At 36.5% G+C, this 13926-nt stretch overlaps 1 protein-coding gene across 1 annotated transcript; it reads left to right on the forward strand.

Moving 5' to 3' along the window:
* The first annotated feature begins 7710 nt into the window (after window positions 1-7710).
* LOC122591603 lies at window positions 7711-11523 on the forward strand. Its single transcript, XM_043763863.1, has 6 exons — window positions 7711-8098; window positions 8180-8671; window positions 8722-9032; window positions 9358-9635; window positions 10165-10728; window positions 10830-11523. The coding sequence occupies exons 1-6, from the start codon at window positions 7711-7713 to the stop codon at window positions 11521-11523; spliced, it is 2727 nt and encodes a 908-aa protein (XP_043619798.1).
* The last annotated feature ends 2403 nt before the right edge of the window (window positions 11524-13926 follow it).

Below are 13926 nucleotides of genomic sequence, written 5' to 3' on the forward strand. Positions count from 1 at the left end.
TCATCAATACGCACATTTGGATAAAAAGTATGAACATTCACACATGAATTAAAAGTAACATGTCTACAAGCATTCGAATCAATCACACGAGAACAGGAATTAACATTGTTTACAATCACACAAGGCCTTGCCTTGGCACCATTAACATTGTCTATCAAAGATGACTTAAAAGATGAATTGTTTGAATTAATAGAAGCATTCTTCTTCTTACTACCAGCCTTTCTCCTTTGCATTTTCTTCCTTTTCTCAACATTAGTGAACTTAGGTACTAATGACTTAGCTACCCATTTAGTATCACTAATTATGCTCATTCCACCTGTTGAATTGACACTAAGAAGATTAGAACAAGGACTTTTGAACATTTTCATCTTTTTAGAGTCTTTTGGAGGTGAGGAAACTTCTTGTTTCTTTGGTTTATCATGAGAAAACCATCCATATCTATCCCTATATCTAGTTGCACCATTAGATATATCCCTAGTTAGCAAAACTGAGCTAGACTTAGATACCTTAGGTAAAGACCTAGATTGAGAGTTAGATGAAGAAACATTAGGATAGTCTTTCGGAAGTTTCACTTTGGTGTACTTTGTTTTGGAAGTGGTCTCAGCTTGTTTCTTTTTGACACGTTTCACCAGGGTAGGAGTCTTTGTTTCTATCTTAACTGTCTTTGGTTCAGTCTTGACGAGTTTGGTCTTAACTCGTTTCTTTGAATAATATGAAGTTGGAGCTTTGGACAAAAGATTTTGAGATTCCTCTTTTGTTTGAACTTTTATTTTGGTAGATTCAATTTTTTTTTTCAGTTTCTGAATCAAAAACATATTCTCCCTCTTTTGAAATTTTTGAAAAATCAGGAATCTTGGGGTCCAACTTCACATCATGGGTAGTCTCAGAAATTAGGTCAATTTGAACTGACACATCTTTGGTCTCACAAGAAATTTGAGTAGAAGTATCAACACCTATTCTAGTACTAAGTTTAGGGTGAACAACTAACTCATCAATAGTATCACATGTGAAAAACCTATAGTAGTACCATCTCAAAACTAAACTATGCGCAAGTTCTTCATCAGATAAATCAAATTGCACATAATCATCAGCTATAAATGTAGCAGCATTTTAAAAAGTACACTCAAGAGAATTAGTCAAGGTCTGAGTGGAGGTATTGGTAGATGAAATACAAGTAGTCTGGGTAGAATGGTCTACTAAAGAACGTAAGTCAGTTTGAGTAGAAACATTCACACAAACTTTCTTATTATCAACAACAATAAATTCATCCTCTGAATTCGGACATTGAGACTTTAGGTGATTAATTACATTTTTTTGAGATTCCACCTTTTGTTGCAAACCTTCTATTTGTTTTTCCAAAATTGTGGTTGGAACATACATTTTAATTGGTTTAGGTGAATTACCAACGGACTCTTGATTTTGAATATTTGATGCTATTTCTTCCAATTTAAAAATTGAAGATTCTTTAGATTTGTACGAAGCATTTATAGCATCATAATTAATAAAAAAATTCATCTTTAGGTATTTTCTCAACTTCAGCAGTCTCAAAATCGTTATCCAATGGACGAATAAATTGTTGTACCATACCAAGTCGAAGAAATTTTTCATCATACAAAGGTTCAATTTCCTCTTTGGCTTTTTGTAATGGAGTGATATTCTCAAATCCCAACCCGAGAAGAAGATCCGTTTTGTCAATTTTTGACTAGTTAAAATAGGCAGTGAAATCCAAAAGAGGGTTTTGTTCCACTTTATATAACTTCTCTTGATAGAAAAGTATATTCTTTTTAAATTCCTCAACTTGTTTTTCAAGATTTTCAATCTCAACGCCTTTTAGAAAACAAGTGTGATTTAAGTTGGAAATCTTTCTTTCGAGTTCAACATTGTTTGGTTTAGCTTCTTGAAGCTTTTTATTAAAAATATCAATATCCATTTGTCTTGCATTTGCCCGAAGCCATTCATTGGTCTTTTGAATTTCAAGATCTTGATTGGTTTTTTCAAGATTATGACATTTGTTCAATAACTTAGAATCAGGAGAGATATTCAACTCACATTCTTTAACCAGCAATTGGTCTTTATATGATTGAAAGTCTTGTTTAACCAGTAATTTTGAATGTTCTTCAAGAAGTTTTGAAAATTCACTTTTAGACAATGAAATACTATTTTGCAACTTTTTGTTTTTGTTGGCTAAAGACTTAATATGAGTTGTCAAGTTTGACAAAGCTAATCTACATGACTCTTTATCCTTAATTGATGAAAAAGTAGAGTCGAGATTTACCTTATCATCCGGGTACTCATCATCAGTTCTTTCTGCTTCAAAAACCTTGTCCTTGGCCAACCTCGCCATAAAGCAAACATTAGCAGAGAGATCTTCATCTTCATCATCGGAGAGCAATAGCCATTTGTCATCTTCAGCAAGCAATGCATGACCGGCCTCCACTTGTTTGGCTAACAACATCTTCTGCTTGTAGCACTCATAGTTCCGCTTCCGAGGTTGCTTGCAATCAATAGCAAAATGACCTGGTATTCCACAATTGTAGCACTTTTTGTCTGATGCTTTACCCTTCTCAACAACTTGTTTCTCAATAGCTTCCTTCTTCTCACCATGCTTTGATCCACTTGCTTCACCTTGCCCATAACTCTTAGGATGATAGTGATCTTTCTTGGGAAATGCACTTGTAGAAGAAGTGCGGAGATTTTTGTTTGTTGGCTTTGCTTTGTAAAATTTCTTCTTGAAATGCTTTGTTATTGTGGCAAGAGCTTGATATAGTTCATCTGAAACACCATCTCTTGAAGCCATCACATCATCTCCCTCCTCATCAAATGAAGAAACAACTACCATTTGCCTCTTAAGAGCTTCAGAAACCTTCTTTTCAACAATCAACGCCAAAGGATCAGCAAACACAACTTCTGGCATTTTGATTGATGAAGCTTTGTTTAGAACTTGATGTTCATTGAGTTTGAAAGATTCATGAAGATTATGGATGGTGAACTTGGTCAAATTTTGATGTTGCTTAATTTGTGTTCTAAAATCTTCCCATTCTGGACCAAGCGCTTTGATGAATTTGATGTTTAACTCAATCTCTGATTTCTTGACATTGTTCTTCCTAAGTTCATTTATGACATTGCAAAACCTACAGTAGACAGCCTCTAGAGATTGATTTGGCAATTTGCTGAAGTTGTCAAACTCAGCCAACACATTTGTCAATCTTATTGTTGAAGTCACGTCAGATGCTTCCATTTGTCTTGCCACCTCATCCCATATTTCCTTAGCTGTATCATAAGAATCAACAGAGCCATAGATTTCATCTGGTAGTGCTTTGTACAAGCATGATCTAGCTCTGTTATCTGCAGTTATTCTATCTTTTTGTTCAGCATTCAAAAGATCAAGAGTGAGTATTGCATCGGTAGTAGGATGGCGATGAACTGCAAGTCCATTAAGGATGGAATCTTTAAGCAGGTGACCATTTGGTTGACATTCCACATAGTCCATAAATCTTTTCTTCCATAGTCCATAGGAACCACGGTAGAGAACTGGAGGTCTTGTATCTGAACCCAATGCCAATGCTTCACGAGAAGCCATGAGAATGATTTTATTTGAAACTTGAATTGAATTGAGAGTTGAAGAAAACAGGAAATGAAACGATCTTGATTGAAGATCGTTATAGGTAAGATCGTCCTAGAAGATCGTCCTAGAGTAAAAGAAGAATTAAGACGATTTTGATGATGATCGTCTTGGAGAATTTGAGTGGAATTTGGTTAAGTATGAAATGAACTTGAAATTGAGGTTTGTTTTTGGATTTTTGAATAATGAAAAATGAAATGATCTTGAAAAGGATCGTTTTGAATTTTGAAAATGAGACTATCTTGGAGGATCGTTCTGGGTTCTTGAGATTTTGAAGAAAAATTCTAAGTATTTTGAAGAAAAATGGACAGAGTGTTAGTATGTATTGGAAGGAATGAAATTGAGCAAAACCAATATATGAGATCAGTTACCCAAGAAGAGTGTGATTCCCAATCACAACAACTTCGAATGTACAAACCACAACACACTAACTTTCAAAGAGAAACTAAGACGATCTTGTTCAAGATCGTCCTAGGGTCAGTGAGCTGAGACGATCTTGTCAAGATCGTCCTAGCTTTCTGTCTTAATATCTTCAAAGTTAAAACACTTTGAATTGACCAAACCAATCTGTAAGGATTAGTTAGCCACAACAAACACTTCTCAACACACAAACACTTGTCAGAACGATCTTGAGAAGATCGTCCTACAAGCCACAAAGCTCAAAGAATGAAATTTGAAGTCTCAAGCACTAAGACGATTCTGAGGAGGGTCGTCCTAGTGATGATCGTCCTGGCATCATCTCCTTCATCATTAAATCTGATATCTTCATAAACTCCATTAATAACTTCTAAAAACTTCAATATTTTCTAAATTACTTGGAGTTAGGACTTGAAATAACTTGCAAAATGCTCGTTTTCACTTCTGCTACAAATCTACGAACAAAATTCAACACAAAACACAACAGATTCGAAACCCAAAAATTGCGCCAAAATGCCAAAATTCAAACTCGAGATTTAGTTCGAATTGGAACTTGAAACTTGACAGGATTATGTTTTAAGCTATCACGAATCTATTGGTGAACAAAAAAACTATGATTTTATGAGATTTGATAGCCGAAAAATGAAGAAAAAATATCGTGAAGAGAAACGGTTTTGATTTTGAATTTTTGATGAATCTGTAATCGAATTCAGTAATGGATCGATGTCAGAATGATGTTTTTCTCTGATACCACATGTGATAACACGATTTCAGCACCAAATTCACAGATTCAACGGTGGATAGGATGTGTGTGTGTTCTTGGTGTTTTAGTGTGTGTTTTTTAGAGAGAGAGTGAGAGTGGAATGGAATGATTAGGATAAATGTGGGAAAAGGCTTACAAAAGTTACGATTCCTAAGGTTATGAGGGGTATTTATAGTCTAACTATACAATTATGCTCATTATCACAATTATCTCCTCAACCTTAGTAATCATACACCTATGACTTAACTACAAGTAAGACCTCTAATTCTAAATTACAATTTATCACTATTTTGGATTTCTAACAAAAATGAACTCTCGTTATACTCAAATTTTTAATTGCAAAAGTGTAGTTATCACTCTTGTCAATAATTTCTACCCAAACAATTAAGCATTAAGAGATGATAATCCTCTAGCTAGATCTTTCTATCATAAACGATTACACACTCAAAATGAGTTCAATTGCTTAAAATCACTATCTCTATTTTCTCTCCAACTCTAGTGATTTTAGCTTAATTATACACCAATTGACCTTTTCATAAATCAAATAACAATCAAATAAATTTATTTCGAACTTATATAAAAAATTACCAAATGATCAATATAAAAGACAAAAACATTTTAGTAATTCCAAGAAATGTGGATCATTGATCAAATATGGAAATCGTGTTCAACAATTGCAAATAACATTAAACAACCCTATGATATGTTTACAACTGCAAAGAGATGTGTTTCTCATGATGACATTGTAAGTCACAACTTGATGGTACACCTGAACACACCTCAATGTCGATGGTGAGTTCTTTTCAATACGTTCACTGGATTCGACTGTAGGCAGTTCCCGTGGATAGTATACCAGGTAATTCATCAGATAACTCATCAGATAACTTATACAATAAGGTAAATATAAAGTAAAGACTATTTTTTCCCAGTAAAAGGGCGGCACCCCTAGTTAGCTTTATATACCAACAAATAAAGTTCAGGCATACTGACTGAGTGCCAATATGACTAGTACAAAGACATGCAAAGAAACCAAAAAAAAACATGTAAACCGACAAGCCAGTCTACATGATACCCCAAACTCTAGCAACTAAAATACAAATGACGAAACATACAAACGGTAATAAAAATGCCCAACCAATTGATTAAATTAGCTGGTAGCTTCCAAATATCATATAGGTGCTCAATTCTATTATTCTGCTTGAACTAAAAAGTTATGAGCTTTAGGCGAACAGTTGAAGCAATCACCTGAATATGATGTTGAGCAAATCATTTCTTTGTTGATGATGAAAAAAGACGTTCATTTCTTTCCTGCCAGTTAAAGTAGGTACTGGCAGCAAGAACTAATCGAGTTGCAAGGCTTTCAACATTCTACTTTCTGGCCAAAAGAATAACATCTTTAATAATAGTATCCCAAGCCAAAGCTGTGATCGGAATACATGCATATGAACAGATCCCATTCCAAACTTGAGAAGAATAAGAGCATTCAAATAATAAATGGGCATGTGAATCAGCTTGCATCCCACACAATGAACATAACAAAGGGCTTAACGTATACAAGTGCGCCACATCCCATGGCCTAAGCAAATATTGAGTCTTCAACTTTTGTTTCATTACAAGCCATAAATGGCAAACATGTTTTGCAATACACCGAGCATGCCAAACAGCCGCGTACCATTGAACATGCATATTCCTAGGACGAATCATGTCCCAAGCATTAGCGACAGAAAAATCAGCCAAACTGATACAGAAATTACCAGGTTCACTGAACTGGAGAAATCGAGTGAACTGGAGGATCCAACTGAACTGAAGAAGTTAAGTGAAATGGAGAAAACTGGCCAGATAATGCCACCAGAACAAGCAATGTTCATTATGCCAGTTGTCTCCCATTTTAAACAATTATTTACTGAACCAGCCCAGTTACCAGTTATAACATTACTCCAGTGGCAAGGGTCTCCAGATGTTACCAGTAGTGATCCACCAGTTAAGTCTACTAATGAATGCTCCAGATTTAAGTCTCCAGTGGAAGTCCAGATGTCACTCTCCAGTTGCCTCAATAAAGTTTGTTTCTGAATAATAAAGATTGTCACGTGTCTGGTGGACCCAATAAGAGAAGGTGGATGACAGCTGTGATAAAGACAAAAAGAGGGGCGTGTGACAACGTTATTCCTAACAGTTTGTGGGTCCGGTTGCAAAAGGAATATTTCTAGAAGCTTTATGTGTGCTCTTTCTATTGCTCAATTTTGTTAGTGGTTGTCCCCCACCATGTGCCAGCCTTTTATTTATTTTATTTCCTTATTATTTTATTATAATTTCGATGATTCCTAGGCAGGTAGCTATCTATAAATAGGGACTCATTTTTCATTGTAACACAGATTATGTTGTTGAATGAAATTAATAGAGCAGCCTCTATTTCTTATCCAAAATCTTCATTTACCTTAATAGATCTTTGATCTTGGTGGTTTGGAGTGATCCCTTTATCTATAATTGTGGTGGTTCGTCCTTTATCAATCATAGTGGTGAGATCCAAAATCTTCGATTCCTTTATCTGTGTTTGTGGTGGCTAGACCTTCATCAAACATAGTGGTGAGTTGGAGTGTTTCCTTTATTCATGGTTCCGGTGGCTTGGCCTTTACGAATCTTGGTGGTGGAATCTTTTATCTATCATTTTATTGATCTGATCGTCTTGTTTTGTTGTTTATTTCATAAAATCCAGAAAATACCAAAAAAGTATCTAATTCCATTTTGTTTAATTTCTGCTGTGCTTTAGTTATTGCGTGATTTACGCATCAAATTGGTATCAGAGCCAGGTTTGAAGAAAAAGGTTTCTTAATCTTTTTACCCATGGGTTTTGTTGTTTGGTTGTCTGTTGTTTAGATCTGTTATTGTTGAGTTTGATTGTTAAGTATTAATGGCTTATAGAAGAAATATGACCTTAGAAGAAGCTCATAATGCTAGGAGAGATAGGCAGATTGAAGATCTACAAGAAACACTTGGTAGGGTTGTTAATCTGTTAGAAGATGGTGGTTTAAGGTTCAATAGGGAACGTGTTGTAGGTGAAAGGGATGATGAATCTCCAGATCCTAGTGATAGATCTGATAGTATTCATAGATCCTCTAGTGATTCTGATGATGGGTCTAATCAGTCTAGAAGAAGGCATAGGAGACATAAGGATGATACTAAAGATATTAAAATAGATCCACCAGATTTTATTGGTTCTTCATATCCTGAAGATTATTTTGAATGGGTTCAGGTGATGGATAGAATAATGGAGATAAAAGGGTATGATGATAAGAAAAGTTCTAAGGTTGCCATTATTAGGTTGAAAAAGTATGCTTCATCCTGGTATGATAATATGAAAGATGAAAGAAATTATAAAGGGAAAAGCAGAATCAAGACCTGGTCCAAACTGAAGGAAGTTATGCAGAAGAGATTTGTTCCTCAGTCGTACAAGCAAGATCAATATCTTCAGATGAACAATCTGAAGCAAGGCTCAAAAGAAGTTGTGGAGTATATCAGGGAATTCGAGCAACTGAAGACTCGAACTGGTGTGAAAGAAGCTGAAGAACATACTATTGCCAGATTCCTTGGTGGGTTAAATGCATCTATTACTGAGAAGATAGAATTGCAGCCCATCTGGACATATGAAGGTGCTTGCAAATTGGCTCTCAAAATTGAGAAACAACTGAAGAAGAAAGTCCAGTACAAGCCTTTTACTAAGACTTCTTCCAGTTCTAGTCAACCAGTTTTGAAGCCCAGTACAACTGGTCAACAGTCCTTCAGAGGCAAAGAAAAGGAAGCTGGAGGATTCAAGGAGCTAGTTGGAAGAAAATGCTTTTTAAGTGTCATGGGTTTGGTCACTTCCAGGAACAGTGCCCCAACTAGCGAGCACTCACTGCTAAAGAGATTGAAAGCTTACCAGATATTGACACTGAAGAAAGTGAACAAGTGTATGATGATGATGAAAGTGAAGAAACATATGTTGGTGCTGATATTGGAGACATGTTGGTCGTGAGAAGAGTGATGCATGCGAATGAAGTTGTAACTGATGCCGCCCAGAGGGAGAATATTTTCCATTCCAGATGTACTGTTAAAGGCAAGGTGTGTGATCTGATCATCGGTGGTGGGAGTTATGCTAATGCTGCTTCTACTTACATGGTAGAGAAACTAGAGTTGCCAACTGTAAAGCATCCTCGTCCATACAAGTTGCAATGGCTAAGTGAAGGATCTGAGGTAAAAGTCAATCGACAAGTTACTATCCTTTTCTCCATTGGATCTGTTTATGAAGATAAAATTGTTTGTGATGTTGTCCCTATGGATGCTTGTCATATTTTACTAGGTAGACCTTGGTTATTTGATAATTATGTATTTCATAATGGTCGTGCAAATTCTTATTCATCATTTGTAAGTGGGAAGAAGGTCACTTTGACTTCTCTGAAACCCAATGAGTTATTGAAAATTAATGGTAATCAACCCAGCAAGTCCTTATTTATGTCTCAAACTGAAGTTGAAGAAGAGTTAACTGGAGGCTCTCCAGTTATGATGTTACTGGTGCTAGAGCGTACTGGAGAAAAGGAGCTCACTGGAATTCACTGATGTTTTTCTAGAAGACCTACCTGAGGGTTTGCCGCCAGTAAAAGGTATTGAACACCAGATTGACCTAGTTCCAGGATCAGTTCTTCCAAACAAAGCTGCTTACAGATGTTCACCAACTAAAGCAAAAGAATTGCAAAGACAAGTAGATGAGTTGGTTGCCAAAGGTTATGTGAGAGCTAGTATGAGTCCTTGCTCAGTTCCAGCTCTCCTGGTTCCAAAGAAAGATGATTCGATGAGAATGTATGTTGATAGTATAGCCATAAATAATATAACTATTAAGTATACATGGCCCCAGTGTGTTTTCCAAAATTGATCTCAGAAGTGGTTATCACCAAATCAGAATGAAAAATGCAGATGAGTGGAAAACTGCTTTCAAAATCAAAGGAGGCCTTTATGAATGGTTAGTAATGCCTTTTGGTTTATCCAATGCTCCAAGTACTTTCATGAGACTGATGAATGAAGTTCTCAGACCACTTATTGGTCAGTTTGTTGTTGTTTACTTTGATGGTATTCTGGTATATTCAAAATCTGAAGCTAAACATGTTGATCATTTAAGAAGTGTGTTTGAATTACTGAGAAAACACCAGTTGTATGGAAAATTAGAAAAATGTGATTTCCTGGTGGAAAGTGTAATATTTCTTGGTCATGTGGTATCAAAAGAAGGTATGTCCGTGGATCCTTCTAAAAGTGGAAGTCATCAGATCATGGCCAGTTCCTACTACTATCACTGAAGCAAGAAGTTTTCATGGACTGGCATCTATTTATAAAGGTTTATCAAGAATTTCTCTACAGTAGTGGCTCCAATCACTGACTGTCTGAAGAAAGGCGTATTTGACTGGCCAAGTTCAGCCCAGTTAGCATTTGAATCACTGAAGGAAAAGCTCAGGTCAGCTCCAGTATTATCTTTGCCAGATTTTGATCAGTTATTTGAGTTAAAGTGTGACGCCAGTGGTGTGGGTATTGGTGCAATTCTGGTGCAAGCAGGGCGTCCAGTTGCATATTTCAGTGAAAAACTTAATGGCTCAAAACTGAAGTATAGCACTTATGATATAGAGTTTTATGCAATTATTCGTGCTATCACTCACTGGTCACATTATCTGAAGCCAAAACAGTTTGTTTTATTGTCTGACCACGAAGCACTAAAGTTCATTAATGGTCAACACAAGCTTAATGCCAGACATCCAAAATGGGTGGAATTTTTGCAATCTTATTCATTTGTTTCAAAACATAAGGCTGGAGTGGCTAATGTTGTTGTTGATGCACTTTCCAAACGATATTCGTTCTTGTCCATTCTGGAAGCAAGAGATCTTGGATTTTCTTTCATTAATGAGTTGTATGCCGCTGATCCAGACTTTTCTGATCGTCTCACCAAAAAGACCCATTTATTGTTCAAGATGGTTTCTTATTTAAAAATCGTAAATTGTGTATTCCAAGGGGTTCTATCCATGATCTATTGATAAGAGAAGCACATGGAGGAGGTTTAGCTGGTCATTTTGGCATTAACAAAACTGGAGAGATCCTCACTGAACATTTCTACTGGCCACGTTTACTGAAGAATGTTCTGAATATTATCAGTCGCTGTCCAACTTGTCACCAGGCGAAGGCAACTTTTCACAAAGGATTGTATACTCCGCTTCTAGTTCCAAGTCAGCCATGGGAAGATCTTAGTATGGATTTCATCGTTGCACTGCCCAGAACCCAAAGGGGAAAAGATTCTATAATGGTGGTTGTTGATCGATTTTCGAAAATGGTCCATTTTGTTCCTTGCAATACTACAAATGATGCTTCAGCAGTGGCAAACTTTTTTATCAAAGAAATTGTTCGTTTACATGGGATTCCAAAAACAATTGTTTCAGATAGAGATGTCAAGTTTTTGAGTTATTTCTGGAAGACACTATGGAGACTGATGGGTACCAGATTGATGTTTAGTACGTCTCATCATCCTCAGACTGATGGACAAACTGAAGTTACTAACAAAACCATTGGTATGCTGTTGAGAACATTGGTGAAGAAAACTTTAAAAGATTGGGATCTGAAACTAGCTCATGCAGAATTTGCTTTCAACAGAGCTCCTAATTATTATACCAAGAAATCACCATTCGAATTTGTTATGGAGTCAATCCTTTAACTCCCATTGACCTGATCCCATTTCAATTGAATCTAAGTATTGAAGCTGAGGCCAGAGCGAAAAAAATTAAGAAAATTCATGAACATGTGAAGGCCAGAAATGTTCGAAGATCTCGAAATGATCTTCCAGATACCTAAGGTCGGTATATCTTTGAAAGCTCAGACAGAGAGAATAAACGGAATTGAGAAAACTAATGCTGAGTACAAGGCAAGAGCAAACAAGCATAGAAAGCAGTCCAGTTTTGCTCCAGGTGGTTTTGTCTGGTACATCTGAGAAAAGAAAGTTTTCCAGCAAGAAGAAAGAACAAGTTGATGCCCAGAGCTGAAGGACCGTTCAAAATTTTGGAGAAATATGGTGAAAATGCTTACAAGGTTGAGTTACCTGGAGATACCTCCGTTTCAAGTACCTTTAATGTGGGTGATCTGATACCTTATCTGGAGGATGAGTACCTCGAAGACTTGAGGACAAGTCATTCTTTAGAGGGGGAGATTGATACAGAAATTACCAGTTTCACTGAACTAGAGAAATCGAGTGAACTGGAGGATCTAACTGAACTGAAGAAGTTAAGTGAAATGGAGAAAACTGGCCAGATAATGCCACCAGAACAAGCAATGTTCATTCTGCCAGTTGTCCCCCATTTTAAACAATTATTTACTGAACCAACCCAGTTACCAGTTATAACATTACTCCAGTGGCAAGGGTCTCCTAATGTTACCAGTAGTGATCCACCAGTAATGTTCTCCACTGAAGCTTTCCAGTGACCACTCTCCAGTCAAGTCTACTAATGAATGCTCCAGATTTAAGTCTCCAGTGGAAGTCCAGATGTCACTCTCCAGTTGCCTCAATAAAGTTTGTTTCTGAATAATAAAGATTGTCACGTGTCTGGTGGACCCAATAAGAGAAGGTGGATGACAGCTGTAATAAAGACAAAAAGAGGGGCGTGTGACAATGTTATTCCTAATGGTTTGTGGGCCCGGCTGCAAAAGGAATATTTCTAGAAGCTTTATGCGTGCTCTTTCTATTGGTCCATTTTGTTAGTGGTTGTCCCCCACCATGTGCCAGCCTTTTATTTATTTTATTTCCTTATTATTTTTATTATAATTTCGATGATTCCTAGGCAGGTAGCTATCTATAAATAGGGACTCATTTCTCATTGTAACACAGATTATGTTGTTGAATGAAATTAATAGAGCAGCCTCTATTTCTTATCCATAATCTTCATTTACCTTTATATATCTTTGATCTTGGTCGTTTGGAGTGATTCCTTTATCTATAATTGTGGTGGTTCGTCCTTTATCAATTATAGTGGTGAGATCCAAAATCTTCGATTCCTTTGTCTGTGTTTGTGGTGGCTAGACCTTTATCGAACATAGTGGTGGGTTGGAGTGTTTCCTTTATCCTTGGTTCCGGTGACTTGGCCTTTACGAATCTTGGTGGTGGATTCTTTTATGTATCATTTTATTGATCGTCTTGTTTTGTTGTTTATTTCATAAAATCCAGAAAATACCAAAAAAGTATCTAATTCCATTTTGTTTAATTTCCGATGTGCTTGAGTTATTGCGTGATTTACGCATCACAAACTACCTTGAACATTCTTCCATAATACCTCATCACAATCAGAGATAAGATATGAGACCTTGGAAGACATGTTGTAACATGCATTATGAATAAATCTAGGCGACAAGCTATTTAAAAGAGGTGAAAGATCACACCAATTGTCATACAAAGCATTTGTCAATGCACTATCTCCAATCTTGAACCAAAAGAAAGGACGGACTATGGACCGAATTTTAAGCAATTTCCTCTAGCTCCAAGACATGTTACCACACAAAGGCACAACCCAAAAAGTGTTACCCTTTAGTTTATTGATGAAACTTAGATGACATTCAAGCAGCAATTGATAATGATCATGCTAATTCGACTTTATGGGAGGATGAAATCATAATTTTGAATGCGTTTAATGAGGCTGCTCAAGATGAGGAATGTTTTTTTGAATGAAAAGGCCAAGGTGGAGTGGTTAAGTTGTGGTGATGCGAATACTAAGTACTTTCACAATATCGTAAAATTTAAAAATCATAGCTCTAGGATCGACAATATCAAAGATGCTAATGGTAATATACATGATGGTGATGCAGCTGCTAAGGTATTGGTTTCACGCTATGAGAAGTTCTTAGGTCGGAAAGGAGATAGAGTACCATTGACTCATGATGCAGTTGTTTTTACAGACTCTCGACCCCAGAAATGTCACCGACGTGACCCGCCCAATTACCCATAAGGAAATTCAGCAAGCTATATTCGCTATTGGTGAATACAAAGTGCCTGGGCCATATGGTTATTCCTCGGTTTTCTTTAAGAAGGCTTGGGATATTGTGGGTTAAGATGTTTGTCTTGCCATTGAAGATT

Source organism: Erigeron canadensis, chromosome 3 (genome assembly GCF_010389155.1).
Source record: "Erigeron canadensis isolate Cc75 chromosome 3, C_canadensis_v1, whole genome shotgun sequence".
NCBI lineage: Eukaryota > Viridiplantae > Streptophyta > Magnoliopsida > Asterales > Asteraceae > Erigeron > Erigeron canadensis.